General features: G+C 38.2%; 1 protein-coding gene across 1 annotated transcript in view; it reads right to left on the bottom strand.

Annotated features, from left to right (window-relative positions):
- Window positions 1-24,005, bottom strand: part of LOC138707741 (MAM and LDL-receptor class A domain-containing protein 1-like) — a 280,376-nt gene that overhangs the window by 62,107 nt on the left and 194,264 nt on the right. Inside the window, exons 8-11 of the mRNA XM_069837606.1 lie at window positions 23,164-23,314; window positions 16,251-16,441; window positions 13,635-13,719; window positions 9,377-9,565 (exon numbers count right to left, since the gene is read on the bottom strand). Coding sequence (XP_069693707.1) covers window positions 9,377-9,565; window positions 13,635-13,719; window positions 16,251-16,441; window positions 23,164-23,314 — 616 coding nt within the window. The remainder of the gene's footprint in view (window positions 1-9,376; window positions 9,566-13,634; window positions 13,720-16,250; window positions 16,442-23,163; window positions 23,315-24,005) is intronic.

Raw genomic sequence — 24,005 nt, forward strand, 5'->3', positions numbered from 1 at the left:
TGTTGTCTTGCAGCCCCTAATACTTTGTGACAAGGAATTCCATTGACGCGAGGTGGATATTGTAAAAGATGAGGAATAACAAGATGTTCTATGAAGAGGTATATTTAGCGTGCCACAGATAAGTGATCTGGAATTTACGTCGTGGTTAGAGTATAGATAAGAGAAACGAGACGAAAGGTAATTTGGTGTTGAGGTGTGCAGAATTCGAAAGAATAAAGACAAAGAGTGTAAAGTTCTGCGTTCTTTAAGTCGGAGCCACGAGAGACTTGCGAAGGACGGTGATATGTGATCATATCGTCGGATGTTGCACACGTATCTGACGCACATATTCTGAGCTCGCTGTAACTTGACTGACAGTTCAGAACTTAGGTCACTTAACAAAACGTCACAATAATCGAAGTGCGGCATTACTAGGGTTTGTACCAGGGTAAGTTTTAGTTGCTGGGGCAAGAAGTTTCTCAAGCGACTCAAAGAGTGAATGGATGCGACTCAAAGAGTGAATGGTTATGTCTGTATTTTATAAATCTTAACGAAATGCAAGTCGAAGAAATGCGTTTTAATGTATCTGACAAATGTACCAGGCTATGCAGTACAGATTATTATATTTTTTTTACTTGGTTATTTAACGACGCTGTATCAACTAAGAGGTTATTTAGCATCGATGGGATTGGTGATGACGAGATGCTATTTGGCGAGATGAGGCCGAGAATTTGCCATAGATTACCTGACATTGCCTTACGGTTGAGGAAAACATCGGAAAAAAACCCAACCAGGTAATCAGCCCAAGCGAGAATCGAACCCTCTCCAGAACACAACTCTGGATCGGCAGGCAAGCACCTTAGCAGACAGAGCTACGCCGTGGCATATTATTATGAAGTACATATGATATTTCCGTGCAGTAATTCTGCGTTATCATATGATGAAGGATGGATAGAAGTGAAAAAAATTCTCTCCGGCATCGGGACTCGAACCCGGGTTTTCAGCTCTATGTGCTGACGCTCATCCACTAAGCCACATCGGATTCCAGTTCCGAAACCGGATCTAATCCCCTCACTTTAAGTTCTATCTCTCAGTTTTCCCTTTGGTGATCTACCTTCATGTACTGTGTCACAGAATGTGCGACAGTGGCACAATGTCCAACGCACTATGTACAGAGGTGCACTCGTTACGAGTGAATAAGTGGCCGGGATTCAACGGGATGAGCGCCGTCTTGAATCACTAAGTAATTACTTACGCATATCATATCATTATGATGTACCAAAGTACATATGGTGAAGGATGGATAGAACAGAGAAAAATTCTCTCCGGCATCGGGTCTCGAACCCGGGTTTTCAGCCCTACGTACTGACGCTTATCCACTAAGCCACACCGGATTCCAGTTCCGATGCCATATCGAATCCACTCAGTTTAACTTCTATCTCTCAGTTTTACCCTCATGTACTGTGTAACAGAATATGCTACAGTGGCACAATGTTCAACGCACTATGTACAGAGGTGCACTCATTACGAGTGACTAAGTGGCCGGGATCCAACGGGATGAGCGCCGTCTTGAACCACTAAGTAATTACTTACGCATATCATATTATTATGATGTACCGAAGTATTATGATCATATTATGATATTATATCATATTGTAAATTTATTTCAACTCAACAACAATGTAACTTTATTCTTCCAACAATAACTCTTCACTTTCTACACAGTAGCACAGTATTCGTTAGTGCACTCCACTGACGACAATGAAAATTTACTTGGACTATTACGAACAACAATGAACTGTTAATCTTAACTAATATTTACAAAGCACTATTTACAAATCAGAACTGTCAGTTCTCAGTTCACAGTTCCTCTAGCTCAGTCACTCGAGCTCACAGTATCTCGAACCACAGATCTTCAGAGACAGTTCACTGTACTCGAACTCAGGTCCCTCCAACTGCGGTCCACTGCACTCGAACTCAGACCTTCGGATGCTGACACAGTTGCGGACGCACACTCGAGTCGAACTCCGGTAGACAAGACTGGCTTGCTTGCTCTGTCTTACTCACTGACTGAATAAACTGAAACTGCTCAAGTTCGCCCGCGTTTCTTCTTTTATAGCAAAATCATAGTTGCGAGAAATTTCTACGGGTGTGCAGAGATAGCTCTCTCGAATTATCTGGATATCTCCACTTCGACGGACTTCTGGAAGAGTCGGGAGGATCCGTTTCCCCTTCACTCCGAACGCAGCAGTTGCGCGCGCACCCTCCCCTCGTCGCGTTGACGTAATACACCCCCTCTGCCCTTCAGCATGCAGATGCTCCCCGTACCAGCGTTTCGTCTGCCGCGCGCCCTGTCGGACGGGTGTTCAAACCCCGTTGCAGCTGTCACAATATTATATTTCCGTGCAGGAATTCTGCGTTACCATATGATGAAGGATTCCGGCCACTTAGTCACATGGGGTGCTATTCATAGACATTTCGCTAGCCCGCGCTACGAGCGTGCTAAACTAGCCCCGGCTATCGACTGGTTACTTGTACAGGATTCATATCATATCATATCGCTAATACTGGTTTATGAATACGAAAAACGTTAGTTCGCTGATCGTGCACCGGAAGCCCGCGCTAAGAATGTCTATGTTATTGTTGTAAAATCTTCCAAAAACTGAAGAATATTATAAAGCCTATTAAGAACAATTTGTTGGATTGAAATTAAGAGACTCCGAGGAAAAGGTAAAGCCGGTATTTATACTTCTGCTGTACATATGTAAATAACACTACCCTCCTCAAATTCCTAGAAAACTAGCGCTCAGTATTATCATAGATAAAAAGTGAATAGTGAAATAAAATTAATGACAGTATCATGACGTGACTTCATCTACATATGGGAACGAACAAATCATGAAAATGGATTATGGAAGCAACGTGCAATGCATCAACTATTCTCATTTTTCATGTCGACGCGAAATATAAAACGAGCCCGTAATGACCGTTCGACCTGTCCACACCGACGCAACGCAATTAAAAGAGAATGCTATTTATCAAATCAGAGACCGGCACATTGACAAAGAGGAGCGCTGTTTTACCAAGTTCTCCATGTCACTCGTCATATTCATTCATATTTTCAACACACGTTACTGAAAAATTGAAGTTAACACAATATTGGAATTTCCAGCAACTTGATTCCAATACCGATATTGAGATTATTTAGTTGTTCAACGTTATGAATGGGGAAAATAAGTGAAGATTGGCACCCATGTTGATGAATAATAAACAATCTGTTCATTGTAATTTTAATCCTGATTTAAATAAATTCAGGTTTACCTATTTCCTTGTCATTGGTATTAAGATATGAAGAGTCCACTGCAAGAATGATTCATGTCACTTTCTTGTCGAAAATGAACCAAGACTGTCAATGCATAGCTTAAGACATATAGAATGTACATACAGAGTTATATGGCATTAACACTGATAGTCATTGTCCAGTAATGATCGGAAAATCACAGTTAAGCTTTGAGCGCTAAGCATTTAAAACTTTCAATTGCTTCTCCTGCAAAATGTATTCCAAATGACATCCATCAGTCGACCTGGTTGGCAAGTTGGTATAGCGCTGGCCTTCTATGCTCAAGGTTGCGGGTACGATCCCGGGCCAGGTCCATGGCATATAAGTGTGCTTAAATGCGACAGGCTCATGTCAGTAGATTTACTGGCATGTAAAAGAACTCCTGTGAGACAAAATTCCGGCACATCCGGCGACGCTGATATAACCTCTGCAGTTGCGAGCGTCGTTAAATAAAAACATAAAAACATAACGACATCCATCATTCTTGCAGTGGACTCTTCATATCTGTGAGCAACTCGCCTACTATATGACGCATGAAAGTATAGCTCCACATTACTTTACGGGAAATTTGTAGCCCTAAGGGCCTTTGAGCATGCACATTATTCCATTCTGGATAGTGTAACAGGCCCACCCGATGGATTTAGGTGAGACGGAACTTCCCAACCTGTGCTCCTCACTAAAAGGGACTAAGATATAGAATAGATTTCTATGTCTATTTTGTCCACCGTTGTCTATCACCTTTATTTTTTAAGTTCGCTCTAGAATATGCCATTAGGAAAGTTCAGGATAACAGGCAGGGTTTGGAATTGAACGGGTTACATCAGCTTCTTGTCTATTCGGATGACGTGAATATGTTAGGAGAAAATACACAAACGATTAGGGAAAACACGGAAATTTTACTTGAAGCAAGTAAAGCGATCGGTTTGGAAGTAAATCCCGAAAAGACAAAGTATATGATTATGTCTCGTGACCAGAATATTGTACGAAATGGAAATATAAAAATTGGAGATTTATCCTTCGAAGAGGTGGAAAAATTCAAATATCTTGGAGCAACAGTAACAAATATAAATGACACTCGGGAGGAAATTAAACGCAGAATAAATATGGGAAATGCGTGTTATTATTCGGTTGAGAAGCTCTTATCATCCAGTCTGCTGTCCAAAAATCTGAAATTTAGAATTTATAAAACAGTTATAATACCGGTTGTTCTGTATGGTTGTGAAACTTGGACTCTCACTCTGAGAGAGGAACATAGGTTAAGGGTGTTTGAGAATAAGGTGCTTAGGAAAATATTTGGGGCTAAGTGGGATGAAGTTACAGGAGAATGGAGAAAGTTACACAACACAGAACTGCACGCATTGTATTCTTCACCTGACATAATTAGAAACATAAAATCCAGACGTTTGAGATGGGCAGGGCAAGTAGCACGTATGGGCGAATCCAGAAATGCATATAGAGTGTCAGTTGGGAGACCGAAGGGAAAAGACCTTTAGGGAGGCCGAGACGTAGATGGGAGGATAATATTAAAATGGATTTGAGGGAGGTAGAGTATGATGATAGAGACTGGATTAATCTTGCACAGGATAGGGACCGCTGGCGGGCTTATGTGAGGGCGGCAATAAACCTCCGGGTTCCTTAAAAGCCATTTGTAAGTAAGTAAGTAAGTTGTGGCTGAGAGGTTAGCGAGTCTAACTCCGAACCCAACGGTACCGGGTTCGATTCTCGGACAGGACGAGTTCCCTGGGTGAGGTTTTTTCGGGTTTTTTCCTCACTCCTATGGATGAATATCAGGTAACTTTACCAGGTGATTGGAATCACACTCATCTTCGTCACTTCCTTTACTCCCCATCATACTTTCCTCATCCCGTTTCTGGTTTTTCAGATCATTCTACAGGCGGCCTCCCGGGACTAGGTTATACTTGCTCTCTCGACCGGCCGCAGTGGGATGTAGCTAAACGACTTTGGATGGCTTCTGCAACGAGCACCCGAGACGGACCTACTCGGGGGAGGAGTTTCGCCTCGGACCAAGAGGGAGGCCTTGGGGGAAGTTGCCGAAACAGGAATGGTATATGGATTTCTGTTGGCTGTAGGAACCGGACGTTAGAGACTCATGTGGTTGAATTGGTGCGCGTAGAGGATATATGGCACACAACTCATTCCATGTCGAGGGTTAGCGCAATAGATCTATACAGGTCGCAATGCTGGGCATCCGTGCCCCCTCACTTAAATTCCATTCCATTCCATTCCATGTATATTTCCATAGAATAATATATTTCATTTCCAAAATATAGAGGGTATATCAGCAAATCGAAAAATTGTTTTTAAATTTGCTACAGGAGATCGGTCATTTTTTGTGTCTATGAATGTAAATAAATACAGGGTAATCCACGACTAATAACTCGCGCTTCAGGAATCAGTTCTGAATGCAATTTTCAGCTTAAAATGTCATATGAACATGGGTCCCATTATTATTAGTTTGAAATTTATTCGTAAAAATCCAAACATATACTGTGAATCACGCTTTGGGGTTGTATGCATCGTAATACAAACATTGGAACGTTAACTAAACTGAGAATTGCGCTGTGACGTGAAGTACGGAGGGAAAAGGAAAGACAGGTCTGACCGTATTGTGCATGCTGCTGCGCTCATCAGGAACAGCCGTGACGATATACGGAACACTACTTGCGCCTTTCAAATCTGTGCGGCCAAGTGCATTTAAGTGGAAGGAGGGACATTTTAAAATCTGCTTCCAAACCGAGATATGATAATTTTATGATTAGTACAATATTTTGAATTAATATTTTTGTGTACTTTAAGTGAATAGTTCCTAGTTCTACTCAAAACCAATTACTCTTTCGTAGGATTCATGAAAGTCATATGACTTGATTAGGAGAGAAGTTTTATATAATATTCTTATTGAATTTAGTATTCCCAAGAAACTAGTTCTATTAATTAAAATGTGTCTCAGTGAAACTTACACCAGAGTCCGTATAGGCCATTTTCTATCTGATGCTTTTCCAATTCACTGCGGGCTAAAGCAAGGAGATGCACTATCACCTTTTCTTTTTAACTTTCCTATAGAATATGTCATTAGAAATGTTCAGGATAACAGACAGGGTTTGGAATTGAACGAGTAACATCAGCTCCTTGTCTATGCGGATGACGTGAATATGTTGGGAGAAAATTAACAAACGATTAGGGAGGACACGGAAATTTTACTTGAAGCAAGTAAAGCGATAGGTTTGAAAGTAAATCCCGAAAAGACAAAGTATATGATTATATCTCGTGACCAGAATATTGTACGAAAAGGAAACATAAAAATTGGAGTTTTATCCTTCGAAGGGGTGGAAAAATTCAAATATCTTGGAGCAACAGTAACAAATATAAATGTCACTCGAGAGGATATTAAAATCAGAATAAATATGGGAAATGCCTGTTATTATTCGATTGAGAACCTTTTGTCGTCTAGTCTGCTGTCAAAAAATCTGAAAGTTAAATTTATAAAACAGTTATATTACCGGTTGTTCTGTATCGTTGTGAAACTTGAACTCTCACTTTGAGAGGGGAAGAGAGATTAAGGCTGTTTGAGAATAAGGTTCTCAGGAAAATATTTGGGGCTAAGAGGATGAAGTTACAGTAGAATGGAGAAAGTTACACAACGCAGAACTGCACGCATTGTATTCTTCACCTGACATAATTAGGAACATTAAATCCAGACGTTGAGATGGGTAGGGCATGTAGCACGTATGGGGGAATCCAGAAATGCATATAGAGTTTTAGTTGGGAGACTGGAGGGAAAAAAGATCTTTGGGGAAGCCGAGACGTAGATGGGTGGTTAATATTAAAATTGATTTGAGGGAGGTGGGATATGATGATAGAGAGTGGATTCATCTTGCACAGGATAGGGACCGATGGCGGGCTTATGTGAGGGCGGCAAGGAACATGCGGGTTCCTTAAAAACCATTTGTAAGTAAGTAAGGATTCATGAAACTGGAAGCGTAAAAGTTTTGCCGAAATTAATTCGTCCGGAAAGTGTAACTGATGAGAATACTTTATTGGACATTGTTTTTCGTGTGCAAGAAAATAAAAGTTTTTACTACTAAATTTGCAGATTTTTTATCTTGTGCAGCAACTTTAATTGCTAAAGAACTATTGCGGATACTTCTTGAAGAGCACTATTCTAAAATACAGTGCAGATACTGTATTTCATCATTAGAGACGAGAATTTCGCGCACTATAAAATCCCAAAATATGCATGCAATCATGCATTATCAAACTATGAAACATGAACGATCATGCGAAAAATACATTAAAATGTGCACTTTAATGATTGTTCCAAATTTCGTATTTCACTTCACTTTTTTGCACAGTTAATAACATCATTTCCAAATTGGTCTCTGAAGTTCCTGGGCTTGTCAGTTAATATGTTTTTGTAGGCAGAGAATGACCTCTCTATTACGCAAGAAGTTATAGATGCAAATTTTAATTAATCTTTTTCTCTTATTTAGTTTTCTTTTTCTTTTCCTTTTTCAATCGTGACTCCTGAAGCTAAAATAATGGACATTAAAATGTAGAAACTGGAGTGTCCACTCAAAACCATTCAAACATGCATTTAAACTGAATATAATATATAGTATATGCATATTAAGCTAAAAATCGCTTAAATATGCATTATGCATGTTTTTATCCCCAAAAAGGCCAAAACATGCAAATATGCACAGAAAAAAAGTATACATATTTGGAACCGGAATGTAATGAAATGATTGAGTACTAAGTTTCAGCTATGACCTATATTGCTACAAAAACATGGATTTGCGTAGAATTCTCTTATCTATTCATCACTATAAAGTTTTCTTATCTCTTCGGCTTATTGTCTACACGGGACTATAAGTCTACATCACCACCGTTTCTTCTTCTTCTTCTTCCCGTAGAAGAAAGGGGTAGTACTGTCATCCTCTGAGGAGTTTAATGCTGAGAGGAATGCGGTTCCGACTAGTCTAGCGCGGTACTGGAGTGGGAGGGGACAGTGACAGCTGCAGTCTGGAAGGAAGTACAATCATATTGAAAACATTCGCCCAATTTACGAGAGCAGTATGCCTATTAGTTTTCTAAAGTATTTTTGGCGAGATACAGATACAACCATTCGTACTTGCGTGTTCAGAGAAGGAAAGTGTTGTAGAAAATGCTTGCTTTGCTTGCTTGCTTGTTTATTTATTTCTTTATTTATTCATTTATTTATATACTAATTTATTGTTTATTTTGGTGAATTCAAGGCCATCACACCACTAGAAATACAAATGCAATAAAATAAATAAAAAGAAAAATCGTAATACAACTACAATAATATAAATGAAAAGAAGAATCATACTATAAAATTTAGTGATTAGTAGAATTCAATTAAATTTGTAAAGTAATCAATTTAAATATACTGTACTGCTGAACTCACTTGAGAAGTATAACTACTTGCTTTTGTATTTTAAGATATCACCAACAAATGATTTTCGTATGACATTATAGGAATCTGTTTTTCACGATACCAATCACACATATTCTAAAATTCCAATAGAATAAAACCAAAAATTTTTCACAGCATGTTTCCTTAAAAATGACTTGTAACGGTGAAATATTTAATGAGTAATTCATATAATATTAACATAGCTAACATCAGGGAGAAGACTGAAGACTGCATATTTTTGAACGATTAATACTTCCCACTCCGCTCGGCTCGGCTTGGCTGTAGCAACAAAAGAATCTACCTGCAACCCCCCCCCCCGCACCGATGGCAAGAATACCTCAGGTCCCAGCGCTAAACTCGTCGGAGGAAGACAGTACCTTCCCATTAAACACCCGCGCTAAAACCATTTATAATGCCTGTAAGTTGCTTAGGCCTATGCCTTGGACTATAGATGTACTATGCATCAAAATACAAAATATTTGTCACCAGCATGTCGTCGTCTGTAGCCAGTATCAGTGAACAAATGCGTTAGCTGACGATAACAGTTTTGGATTCACTCCCAGAAATAAGAGTGTTCAGACTATAGCATGTTGACTACTTACCGTTGTGGCTGCCACCAGTCTGCGCATTTCCGGAAGGTCTCCGTCGGAAGCGGGCGTTCTGCGTCCTCATTGGCATTCTCTGCCATTCGATCTTGTCGCGGCCCCTCCCCACCTGACTGTTGACCCAGCCACACTCGTCAACTTCGAACGTGCAATCCCCTGACAACGGCGCCGCCACCTGTGGTGCAGCTGTGGAAACCAAGGGAGGTACAGTTAGTTATAAGTTGCAAAACGTATCTTGTCTTCAGTATGATCCTTATATGCAATCTACTAATACAGAGACACTTTGATAAAATCTTTCTTTGATATTTTATAATGTTAATATTCTAGTACATTTGTCGCCATATTATAAGTTGTATCTGTTTCATTTCTGTGCAACATTATTATTATTATTATTATTATTATTATTATTATTATTATTATTAATATGTGCTACTTTTTATATAATATGTTTTTTGTCATATGTATGTAATTCTATGTAATACGTCCGCTTTTATGTCACATATATATATATATATATATATATATATATATATATATGTTTCTGTGTGTAATACAGTATATTCTACATACTTACATATGAAGGGTTCAGAGTCATAGTGGGCCAAGCACCATTTATTAAAAACGGAGAAAGCAAGAGTAAAAATTAAGTGAATACCATGGTTTAATGAAGATTGACATGTCATTTAGTTTATCACCTTTACTTTTTAACTTCGCTCTAGAATATGCCATTAGGAAAGTTCAGGATAACAGAGAGGGTGTGGAATTGAACGGGTTACATCAGCTTCTTGTCTATGCGGATGACGTGAATATGTTAGGAGAAAATCCACAAACGATTAGGGAAAACGCGGAAATTCTACTTGAAGCAAGTAAAGAGATAGGGTTGGAAGTAAATCCCGAAAAGACTAAGTATATGATTATGTCTCGTGATCAGAATATTGTACGAAATGAAACTATAAAAGTTGGAGATTTATCCTTCGAAGAGGTGGAAAAATTAAAATATCTTGGAGCAACAGTAACAAATATAAATGACACTCGGGAGGAAATTAAACGCAGAATAAATATGGGAAATGCCTGTTATTATTCGGTTGAGAAGCTTTTGTCATCTATTCTGCTGTCAAAAAATCTGAAAGAATTTATAAAACAGTTATATTACCGGTTGTTCTTTAAGGCTGTGAAACTTGGACTCTCACTTTGAGAGAGGAACAGAGATTGAGGGTTTTTGAGAATAATGTTCTTAGGAAAATATTTGGGGCTAAGAGGGATGAAGTTACAGGAGAATGGAGAAAGTTACACAACGCAGAGCTGCACGCATTGTATCCTTCACCTGACATAATTAGGAACATTAAACCCAGACGTTTGAGATGGGCAGGGCGTGTAGCACGTATGGGCGAATACAGAAATGCATATAGAGTGTTAGTTGGGAGGCTAGAGGGGAAAAGACCTTTAGGGAGGCCGAGACGTAGGTGGGAAGATAAAATTAAAATGGATTTGAGGGAGGTGGGATATGATGGTAGAGACTGGATTCATCTTGCTCAGGATAGGGACCAATGGCGGGTTTATGTGAGGGCGGCAATTAACCTCCGGGTTCCTTAAAAGCCAGTAAGTAAGTAAGTACTTTATATTAGCCTACTTGCTATATTTTTATTTTAGTTGGTTATTTAACGAAGCTGTATCAACTACTAGGTTATTTAGCGTCGACGAGATTGGTGATAACGAGATGAGGCCGAGGATTCGCTATAGATTACCTTGCATTCACATAACGGTTGGGAAAAACCTCGGAAAAAACCCAACTAGGTGATCAGCTCAAGCGGGGATCGAACCCGCGCCCGAATTACTTGCTATATGTTTCCACTGAATTATAGTAATAACTCCATTTTAACCCTTGTTTTCTACGGTTTTAGTAAATGGCGTTGGCCCACTATGGCTCTGAATCCTTATTATGTACTTGCTTGTGATATAATTGTCTGTCTCTTATAAGTTATATGTATTCATTAGTAACATTTGTGTACTTTTTATTGGGTTATTTTACGACGCTGTATCAACATCTAGGTTATTTAGCGTCGGAATGAAATGAAGGTGATAATGCCGGTGAAATGAGTCCGGGGTCCAGCACCGAAAGTTACCCAGCATTTGTTCGTATAGGGTGGAGGGAAAACCCCGGAAAAAACCCCAACCAGGTAACTTGCCCCGACCGGGATTCGAACCCAGACCACCTGGTTTCGCGGCCAGACGCGCTGACCGTTACTCCACAGATGTGGACTTTGTGTACTTATAACCCAAATATACCTTATGGTAAAATAGGGTTCAAAGAAATTTCGATATTCAATTTAAAAAAAAAAGCTTTGTAGAGGTCTACAAGTTTGTTAAGCATATGAAGTACAAATAACGTTTTTGTTGGAAAAAGTGCGTGTAAAATATTTCACAAAACCTTTTATTATAGAAATGTGATGCTGCTTTTCAACAGTTTCCTTTATTACATTTATTTCAAAATTAATTTAAATAGGGATGTGTTCCTGAATATTTGTTTAATTTGAATTCTATCGACGTAGCAAACTCCTTAACATGTAAATCACGTTTATCTGAAAACACCATTTTTCGTTATACGCCATTATTCGGTCGATGTCCACAATTACAATGTGCGAACATGTGCAAATGTTTCCTGAACAAAGACGTAGAACAAAGTTTGATCTTCAAGTACAGATTATTACGCAGAAAGCAAGTGTGAAAATAATCCATTGTCAATGCCAATAATTAGTTTCATGTTATCGTTTGCTGATGTGAATAGAATCAGAATTGTGAGGCGGGCAGCCACCGCCAATGTATTCAAAATGCATTTATTCTTTCGCCTTCGTTGAAATGCATGGAATAGCACACAATAAAAGCTGTGGCTGATTAATGAGGCGTTTCTTTTTGACAGACGGCCGCGAGAATGAATGTGCTCTTTGATAATTTAGAAGGTTAAAGGTGAAAGACTTTCGTGGAGAGTGAATACATCCGCTTTCCGTTGCTCTTTTGTTTTCGATGTTTCCTTTTATGACGCTGTAAAATTTTCCATCTGATGTACGATTCACTACCATATGTTATAAAAAGTACAGTGACATTCACATCAATTTGTAGAAATGTGTCCGCTTCTGTTCGGTGATTTGTCCTTCTAATAAATGGAAATTGCAATGAACTGATTGTGACGAAATTTAATATGCGAATATGTATTATGTCTTTCTCGTGTTAAATGAGGGGTTTGGGGGAAGAACCAGGCAGTTCCAATTCAGTACTTTTCGAGATAGTGAAGAAAATCTTACCGCCAAACAATAAGCATATACAGAAAGAGGCAGGTCAAAAATGCATTATAACTGTGAACGTAATTCTTGGAACTACCTGGTTCTTCGACCAAAAGGTAGAGCGTATTTTTTTCCTCTGTGCATAAATAGCTCAAAAATGAAAAAAATTGGAGCTGCCTGGTTTTTCCCCCCAAATCCCTCAAATTTTCCGTACCTGGTTAACATGTTTCAGCCTGCTGAAGGATGGGTGGAACGGAGAAAAATTCTCTCCGACACCGGGATTTGAACCCGGATTCACATTCCGATGCCGGATTGAATCCTCTCAGTTTAAGTTCCACCTCTTAGGTTTCCTCTAGTGGCCAACCCTCATGCAATGCGTCACAGATGTATGGCCGTGGCACAATGTCCAACACATTAATGTGCAGAGTGCACTCATTACGAGTTCCACCCATCCTTCATCATAGGATGACGCAGAATTTCTGCATGGAAACATATGCACAGTAGTGGCAAAAAAAAAACCGGACCGACCCTTGTAGCTGATTTCAGAGCCTTGTTCACTTCAGATCACGATAGATTGGTAACTAAGACTTTCGTGGTTCGAATCCTGCCTGGGAAGGAAACTATTTTTTTTTGTTCCTTATTCAAATTTATTCCCAGTACTTTTCGATTGCAGCGATATTTTACTACTTAATTAACTTATTATTCCCAGAACATGAATTTTACCAGCAATCGAAAAGTATTGGGAATAAATTTGAATAAGGTACAAAAAGTTTCCTTCTCAGGCAGGATTCGAACCACGAAAATCTTAGTATCTCTGTATTTCTGTTCTCCAGGGATGAATCCACGTCCTCCTGACTATGACTAGCAGGTGTTACTAGCTGGGCCACAGACCTGCACATTTTCTTAACACATTTTTTCATTCTACGGCACATGACCTTATACACGATATGAGTATACGTTGTTAACAAGAAACTTACCTGGACAAGGGCCCTGTACAAAAGTTATATCGTCCACTGCAATGTCACTCATGCCTGTGTTTCCCACAGAAGCTTCTAAAATCACCTGTAAAAGAAGATCGATACAAAATAAGAATCGTAACTATTGAGAGGCGATAAACTACATTGATTGAAAGTGGAAAAGAAGTTTTTCTTTCTATCAACAGTTAGCAGCCTATATGTAGTTTGCTCCAAACTTAATTTTTAATCCGTTTCAACTTGCAGTTCACGATTCTCAGCTCTTCACTTTTAATTTTACATCAGAATTTATAATTTACATAACGGAACTCACAAATTTCCATTTATAATTTCGAACTTCCAACTCTCGGCTTACAAACTTGTACTTCTTAATTGCTTATTTTACGATGGTGTATCAACTGTTATGGATATTTAGCGTCTGGATTAGATAAAAGTGATAATGCCGGAGAAATGAGATCAGAGTCCTGCGCCGAAAGTAACCCAGCATTTGCTCTAAATGGATTGAGGGAAAACACCGGAAAACCTCAACCAGGTAACTTGTCCCAACCAGGATTTGAACTCGGGCCCGCTCGTTTTATGGTCAGGCGTGCTAACCGTTACTCCACAGCGGTGGACCAGCTTTACTTGCGGATACTAATTTTCATTTTGTATTTTTCAATTTTGAGCTTCGAACGTCCAGTTTAAAATTCCTAATCGCTTGGAAATCTGGAATTTCATATTTTATTCATAATTGAAAACATAACTTTCCCAAGGGGTAAATGCCGATTTTTTAAATTGTATCTTATTCATTCCAAGGGAAGTGTATGCATATGAGCATATCATATTAAATTGACTTTGTCGTAACTCAATTGTAAGTGACTTATTCATGCGCCAAAAGATGGTGTCGAAGATATCTCAACATGCCTGTGACAATATGTTTCAATCAATATTCCAGAAAATTATTTTTGGTGCTTAGTGCCTTTGGCAAATTAGGTCTTAAAATGTTTAAGAATTCGATTATTTACACCAGTCTGTGACTGAAATTCTCTCTAAAACTACGTCACAAATGTTAGCAACCAAAGAATTTTTCAATTTCCAGGAAGTATACGGATTATAGATAACAGCACGTCTCCTCCTTCTTTATCAGAGCTTCTCCAAATTTTATATGCGATCTCCGCGGCAGATGGCACGGATTCCTTTCACAGCTGTAATGGGACAACTGTGTAGCCGTTTTGGGGCACCAAAATTCAAATTTGTCTGCTAGCTCACTTCAATCATTATCGTCGATCTCGTTCTCGTCATCGTTATTATACATACATACACACATACATACATACATACATACATACATACATACATACATACATACATACATACATACATACATACATACACACATACATGCATGCATGCACGTATGTATGTTTGTATGTCTGTATTCACACTGCAAATGGGTAAATACTTGGTGCAGTGGTAACTAATTACACTCAATAATGACAATGATAAACAAAATTAATAATAAATGCAATTAATAATAATAAATAATAATAACAATACTGTAATAATGTTAACAAGGATTAGATAAGGGCGCAAATAGCCATAGTAGCTGATGCGCCCTTTTTTTAAAATCAAGTAACTAATTAACAAGGAGCATCCTAAATTAAATGAAGCACGATCACTTAAAATAACATTTAAAGTAAATCTAATTTGTATCTTAACTCTAAGTTCGAACTAAAACCCACGAGTATGATATGCTCATATATGCACAAGTACCTTTCAGCACTACACTCATTTCGTTGTCAACTCACTCTCTGCACTGGAACTACAACACATTTCACTTACACTATCCTGATTTCACTAACACTTCAAAAACATTTCATGTTCAAATACTTTGCATTGCCACTATAAACTATAAAACTTCACTGACACAACCGCACTTCACTGACAACAGACTTCACTAACACAACATACTTCACTGACAAAACACAATTCTTTACTGATACAACACTTCAAATAACAAAACATCAATTACATCTTGTAAACAGTGTGCATAATATACTACCGTCTATTAGTAAAGTCCTTCAGCCTATTTTAAATACATTTTTGGTTATTGGTAAAGCCTTTAGTAAGTCTGTGGGTAAAGCATTCCAGTCCCTGATAGTACGATTGAGAAAAGAAAACTTTCCAGTGTCCGTCCTATGTCCTCTTTTCCTCAATTTATGTGAGTGGCCGTTCCTTGAAGAGTAATTTGGCGGCTGCAACCTATTTTTTATTTCTCTTCAGACAGGCTCACCTCTGTGCGTGTGTCCCATTTTAATGTTGAACTATTACAACGACGCTTGAGAGCCCGTTTTGAACCTTTTCCAATGTTTAATATGTTCTAATCTGTAAGGATCCCAACATGCAGCATCATATTCCATTACTGGACGAAATAGTAACTTATATGCAATCTCTTTGGATTTATCAGAGCCTTTTCTTAGTACCCTCATCACTAAGTGTAACGCTCTCCATGTTGTCTTTTCCATACTGACCAAATTTCAGTAAATCGTACCTGGCATGTCAGTGTGACGTAAATGTGGTATCAGACTGAGACTATTCAATATAATAATGAGTGAAAGTGTTTAGGCCTACTGTACTTGCCTGAAAATCGTGGACGGAGGACACCGTCACCTGCGCCATGAACCACGCATTGCCAGCGGACCCTGCGAGACGCCAGATCTCGCGCGACGAGGGCGCACTCAGGTCGTGGACCCTAAGCAAAACGCGCAGGGCGCCCACCACTGGCCCAAACATGTGGAACCAGAAGCGCATGCACCAGGGGGCGTTCGGATCTGCAAGAAATGGTGAATGAAATCAGTTGTCACAAACATAATTGGCCGCTTTCTTTCACGGAATGGTTACATTTGGTTCGTCCAGGCATGTATTCATCCATATATTCATCAATCTTTCCTTCCAACCAACCAACCAACCAACCAACCAACCAACCAACGAACCAACCAAATGACGTGACGCATAACTTTAGTTATGCATTTTTGTTCAAGTAACACACCAAATAGGTGTTTACCTTGTCTGGATTTCACATGAAACGTGAGGAGGCCAGCCTCTAATAATACAAAATCATTTGAATACAAATGTTACATATACACAACAAAAATTATTGGATTAATTGGCTTGTAAAATTTTGGACGTCTGTTTGGGCCTATGATGTTATAATTTCCAAGAGCGTTGAGAAGTGGATTTGGATGTTCCTGTAGATATCTGCCGTAGAGATGAGTGATGCGTCGGATTATGATGCTTTGAATGGATTCGAGACCCAGGTCCTCTTGAAGTTGGGCGATGCGAAGTCCACGCGGTGCATTTGTAATCATTCTTGCTGCTCTGTTTTACACCCGTTGGATTTTTAATAGATGAGTCTTGGCAACAAAACCCCAAGCTTCGCAGGCGTATTTTATTTTTGTAATAACTTTTAAGATAAACTTGAATCTTTCAGTAAATATTTGAAATTTAGTTCGTCCGACATTCCGAAAACACAGTCCAGTAAAACCTGTTTTATGCGTAACTGAAGAGGATTTATATAATTTACGCAAACTCAGTACTAATTATAAAGATTTTCATATAAGGTAATTATCGAATCACTAGAAATCAGTTTAACAGAACATGAAAAGCTGAAGCATTTGTTTGTTGTTGTTTAGTCAACTGTCCGAAGACAGGTCTCAACTTCACAAGTGATACCATGAAGCACCACTTATGAGGCAACTAGACCAGAAGATAATGGGGTATGGTAACCAGTTCCTTTCCACCTCCATTGCATATATCGCAGATTATGCTAAATATTACACTAATCAGACTTCAGACGTATACAAACAATTGTTCTTCCTCTAACACATCGTCAAGTGAGATGTATGCCTACTGTGTGATAATACTGTAGATGTATATATCAGTCAGAACCTAAATCAGAGGTATTGGAGCAATGAATGGTTCTTATAACTAATCAAAATATGTTTTCATCAATAGAAAGTACCTGGAACTTCAATGTATATTATAAATTTTTCTATCGTACATAAGACATTTACGTATTACTACATTTTTTTCTATCGTGAACTCAGATTTAAGGTATCTTAATTATAATTTTTATATTAAGATCAATACATATTTATTACAATGTTCTTGCAATTTCAGTTTCAATTGTGTTTGGATTTGCAACTTCTTTTATAAATCTAACTTTGTCTTCTACCGAGTAGCTCTTCTTTTTACTGGCACACATAGTAGCCAGACAAATACTGAGTGATCTGCAACTGATTTAAAAGTTTGGAACATGTCCCGTAAGGAAGAAGATTAATTAACATGAAAAGATGGGGTATGTCGACTCTGTATTCGCCTGGGCTATGTGAGTTTTCTGTAATATCTGTACGAGTCCCGCAACCTTGAGATCACTTACGTAAAGAAGCACTCTTTACCGTCATATGGTTTATACTATGTCACCCGTATCCGTAGCCGATGCGACGTTGTGGGTTGATCAAAATGCGTTCTAAATCATAAGACAAATGATGTGAAGTTAAAATGTAACTGTATTACATATCAAAGAAGACAAACATACGTACAATTGAAACTCAGTTTTAAAAACTTATTACTTACAAGAGCAAATTACGTACAAATCTATTACGCACAATTCAGAATTAATTTATATGTAATTAAATGAAATTTTGCCAGGACGCATGCATAATTAAGTACAAAGGTGAACCAAGTATATCTGGGTTAAGTATGTATCAGGTTATACTCTATTTTGTTCACAATTGCCGCTCTGTAACTGAATATGAGCAGTAAGCTAAAGCTAAATTATTAGTGATGGAATGATCTCATCTCCAGAATTACATAGTTTCATTAAAATATACACTTATTCTTCTCGAGATACTCGTCATCTTATCATACACATCTTCAAAACTCACAACATATATGCAATTGGTATGATTCTTCTCCAGTACCAACAATGTGGTAGAATTTGTTTTAAAGATCTTAATTGTAAGATTTCCTCATAGGTAAAAATTGCGAGGGCTGGAGAGTATCTTCTGAAGTGTTGAACAAGAATAGCTTTTTGCAACAGATTCAATAGACAGATCTCCTTCCTTACGTTTTCTATGACTCTACCGATACATAGATCGTAATTATAGAATGCTTCTTTATCAATGATCAACGACAAATATCTAACAACAAAAAATCACAATAGCTATGTGATGTCAGTTTTGTAAGTTTAATTACTTAGGGTCTACATCTATTTCAACAGCGCACTAATGACTTTCTTACTTACTTACAAATGAACTTTTAGAGAACAAGGAGGTTCATTGCCGCCTTCATATAAGCCCACCATCGGTCCCTATCCAAAGCAAGATTAATCCAGTACCTACCAACATATACCACCTCCTTCAAATCCAGTTTAATATTATCCTCCCATCTACGTCTCAGCCTGCCCAAAGATCTTTTTCTCTCAGGTCTTCCAACACTGTGTATGCATTTCTGGATTCGACTAAACGTACTACATTCCCTGCCCATCTCAAACGTCTGGATTTAATGTTCCTAATTTATTATGTTATGTGAAGAATACAATGCGTGCAGTTCTGCGTTGGGGAGGCCGAGACATTGTAGTAGTAGTAGTAGTAGTAGTAGTAGTAGTAGTAGTAGTAGTAGTAGTAGTAGTAGTAGTAGTAGTAGTATTGGCAGCAGTAGTAGAACTAGTGGTAGTAGTAGTAGTAGTAGTAGTATTACTGGCAGTAGTAGTGGTATTGGCAGCAGTAGTAGAATTAGTGGTGGTAGTAGTAGTAGTAATAGTATTGGCAGCAGTAGTAGAACTAGTAGTAGTGGTAGTAGTAGTAGCAGCAGTAGTAGTAATAATGACAGCAGTAGTAGGACTAGTAGCAGTGGTGGTGGTAGTAGTAGTAGTAGTAGTAATAGCAGTAGTAGTAGTGGTAATAATATTGGCAGCAGTAGTAGTAGTAGTAGTAATGGTGGTGGTGATAATAGTGGAATCATAGTGGCGTAGTAGTAGTAGTAGTAGAAGTGATAATAAATGTATCGGAAGTAGTTTTAGCGATGGTAGTATCGGTGGTGGTGGTGGTAGTGGTGGTGGTGGTGGTGGTAGTAGTAGTAGTAGTAGTAGTAGTAGTAGTTGCAGTAGTGGACGAAATAATAGTAGTGGTAATATCAGTTGTAATAGCAGCAGTATAAATAATAGTAATGGCACTAGTACTATTGGTAGTGGTTGCAGTACCATTAGCGGTGGTGGTAAAAGTAGCAGTTGTAGTAGAAGTAATAGTAGTGGTAATAATAATAATAATAATAATAATAATGGCTTTAGCGGTGGTAGTAGTAGTAGTAGTAGTAGTAGTAGTAGTAGTAGTGGTGGTGGTGGTGGTAGTGGTGGTGGTAATAGTGGAATCATAGTGGCGTAGTAGTAGAAGTAATAACAGTATCAGAAATAATAGTAGCGATTGTACTAGCGGTGGTGGTGGTAGTAGTAGCAGTAGTGGAAGCAATAGTAATAGTGGTAATATCAGTTGTAATAGGAGCAGTATAAGTAATAGTAGTGGTAGTATTAGTGAAGTGGTACTAGTACTATTGGTAGTGGTTGCAGTACCATTGGTAGTGTCGGTAGTAGTAGCAGCTGCAGTAGAAGTAATACTAGTGGCAGGGGTAGTGATAGTGGGTTAGTACTATTGGTAGTGTTTGTAGTACTATTGGTAGTGTTGGTAGTAGTAGCAGTTGCAGTAGAAGTAAGAGTAATGGTAGTAGTAGTGGTCGTGGTGGAAGTGGTAGTGGTAGTTGTAGCAGTAGGAGTAATAGTACGTAGTTGTATTAATACTATTGGCTGTGATTGTGGTAGTAGTGGTATTTTAACGAAGCTTCCAACTGGAGGCGTTATTCAGCGTCGAAATTCAACTTGGGCTAGAAATGGCCGACAAATTTCGTCTGGAGCCTAATGCCAGTGTGAAGTTCTTCATATGTGCTCTAAGTCTAAAGATTTTCCAGCTTTTCTTTCCTCCTGGAGAAAGCAATTGAAGGTTTTTTTTATAAAAACAGCCCTTGTCAAAAAAGTTAATTTTTCAGGAGACGTAAAAAACTTTCTACAGTCTACATACACTGCAGTATAAACGAGATATTTAAGACAATGATTCTACAGATTATGTGACATAATGTAACATGAGATTCGCATTAATTAACGCTTAAATATGACTATTATAAATTAATGAAGATGGGCATGTGTGACAAGGGTCGTTTTTGGCTGAAAATTTAAAAATATAGATTAAGATATTCTTCATGCCGAAAAAATTAATTTATTACAAAATTCAAATATTACAGCACTACGGTAATAAATATAGGTAATATTTTATGTTATGTATTTTTTAACAAAATAAACATTAATTTATTACGAAATTCAAATATTACACCACTATAGCAATAAATAATGGTAATATTTTATTTTATATATTTATGAACAAAACAAACATTACTTTATTACAAAACTCAATTATCACAGCACTACAGTAATAAACATTGGTAATATTTTATTTTAGGTATTTATGAACAAAACAAACATTGTCAAATTTGACAGAATTAATTCACTGTAATATTACAACAGCTAACTTTTCACTCTCGTTTCAAAACGAGTAATTCGCCTATCCAGTACCATTAAATTTTAGAATCTATAATTGTCTTCCCTAATGCTGTTGTCTGAATTATCAATGTCTACATCACCATTAATGCTAGCCCTTCTTCTTGTCCAAGAGTTTCAAAACATTGACGACTGCTTGGTCTTAGCAAACCATAAAGTTTTCTCAAATCCTTTATTTTAGAATAATTTATTTTTGGAAGTACATTATGCATTTGACGAAAAGAGAGCTCTTGATGAATTTCTGACCTATTACGTATATTAAGAAAATTGTGAGGGTTTTAGGTAGATAGGATTTCTGGGGAGATATTTCTGATGGAGTAATGTGACTGCCGAGGTTTAAAAGAACTAATATGATTCATGATAAGTAGCTCAATTTCGTCTGGTACAAACTTAGGTCGGTTTTGATGTTTAGCTCTAGAATCTCTAGGTGAAATCTATGCATTCATCAGTGATGCTTGTATAGTACGGAGACGCCCTCGTGTTATTTCTTGCAAGTCCATGAAGGCATCCACACCTGTGGAGCAACGGTTAGCGCATCTGGCCGCGAAACCAGGTGGCCCGGGTTCGATTCCCGGTCGGGGCAAGTTACTTGGTTGAGGTCTTTTCCGGGGTTTTCCCTCAACCAAATATGAGCAAATGCTGGGTAACTTTCGGTGCTGGACCCCGGACTTATTTCACCGGCATGATCACCTTCATCTCATTCAAACGCTAAATAACCTAAGATGTTGATAAAGCGTCGTAAAGTAACCTACTTAAAAATCCATGAAGGCATTTCGACATACTGGAACTTCCCTCTGTATGCAAACGTTGTGATCTCTGCTGCTGAAGGGTTGATATTAAGCTTACGGGAAAGTCTCTGTTTCATATCTTGTAAAGTAATCATCCCCGATAAATAAGAATCTTGTAAATCTTTCGGATCTAATGTGTAGAAATTATGAAATAATGCCTCTCGATCTTCCTCGTATACTGTCTCGAAGCAATGATATCTCTTGCATCTAGAAAAAAAAATGTTCCATCTTACTGATTATAATACAATGATATAATTATTAATAATAATATTTCTTATCAATTATTTCATTATGCTTTACATTTTAATAATTAAGTAATAAACACTTGCTTGTTAAGGTTTATATTACAGAAATTTACTGCTTACCTATAATAAACGCCAATACTTTTTCTTTCCACATGCTTCTCAACATGGTTCGTGTGTTCTTCCTCCGTATTTTTAATCTTTTTATAATGTTTTGCTTCTTCTCCATCTTCTTTATTTTCTACAGACGAAAACTAGCATCCTCTTGTCTAGAAGCCATTATTCAATAGTACAAACAAAAACACTACCAATTACAGGAAGTAATAAACACATCCTGAAAACTGCATTGTTGTGTATTTGAATGTAATACTGGATTGAAGTAATCTAAATAATCAATTAGAATGTAGCAAAATTCGAATGAAAATAACCCATGTCAATTGACATGGGCAGTTTTAGTCGAAACCAATAATGACATGGGTTATTTTTATAGAACCACCGTATCTTTGACAAGCCCTCACGCTTGACATTGGCTGATTTTCATGTAAATGATATATCCAGGCGGTAGAAGAAGTCTCCATCTATTGTATAACATCGAAATCTAACTTTCGAAAAAAAAAAGTGACAAGGGCTGTTTTATAAAAAAAAACCTCAATTCTAAGAAATTTATCGCCCTTCGAATACCTCTACTTTTGGTATGGATAGAACCAGCGAACTTCGTAAACATCTGCCAGCGCGGTAAGAGCTTAATCAACGCGGACACCAATAAGATGAATGCTGGAGTAGTAGGAAAATGTTCTCGGAGAATATCCGCCCAGACATCTAGTATCTCAAGTACTATTTATTCCACTAACATAGTTTACCTGTAGGGGAGAATATGGCACTAGTAAGGCGAGCCACGTCTCCCGGCCTCCGCGGGAAGCTGGAGTCGATGAAAGTGTAGCCGTCTCCTCCGTTCTTGTCGGGAGAGCTGTCCGAGGTGGGTCCTGTGACCGGGTTCCTGCTGCCGCGGCTCTGAAACACGGACATCATTGCGGTCCATTCAGGTAATTTGTAACACGCTACTAAATATATCACAGTCTGTTTTACCAATGTTAGTCACATTTCGCTTCAGAAACGTCAAATTAGCAATTAATATCAAAATGTTTACAGCAGAACGGTTCATATATCAATGAACAAAAATATATCTTCTCTCAGATTAGTAGTAGTAGTAGTAGTAGTAGTAGTAGTAGTAGTAGTAGTAGTAGTAGTAGTAGTAGTAGTAGCAGTAGTAGTAGTAGTCCTTTCTCTCCCTGGTGGAACATGGGGCATCATGAGAGATCTCCAACGGACACGATTAGCAGCGATAGCCTTGACCTCATTACACACTCTTCCAGTGCTCTCAACCTCTTCTCTCACAGATCTCCCCCAGGTACCTCTTGGGCGTTCCACTGTTCGGGCTCCTTGGGGATTCAACTCTAATGCTTGTCTTTCAATAATCTCCCTCAGTTTCCTTAACGAATGTCCTATCCACCTCCACTTGCGCCTTCTAATTTGTAGTTCAATTGTATCTTCATCTGCCAGTCTCCATAAATTTTTATTACTTATTATTACTGGCCAAAAAATGTTCAAAATTCTTCGCAGGCATCTATTGATAATGGTTTGCAATTTTACATTGATGGCTTTATTTGAGAACCAAGTGTCTGATCCATAAAGAAGAACAGCT

This window comes from Periplaneta americana, chromosome 10, assembly GCF_040183065.1.
Source record: "Periplaneta americana isolate PAMFEO1 chromosome 10, P.americana_PAMFEO1_priV1, whole genome shotgun sequence".
NCBI lineage: Eukaryota > Metazoa > Arthropoda > Insecta > Blattodea > Blattidae > Periplaneta > Periplaneta americana.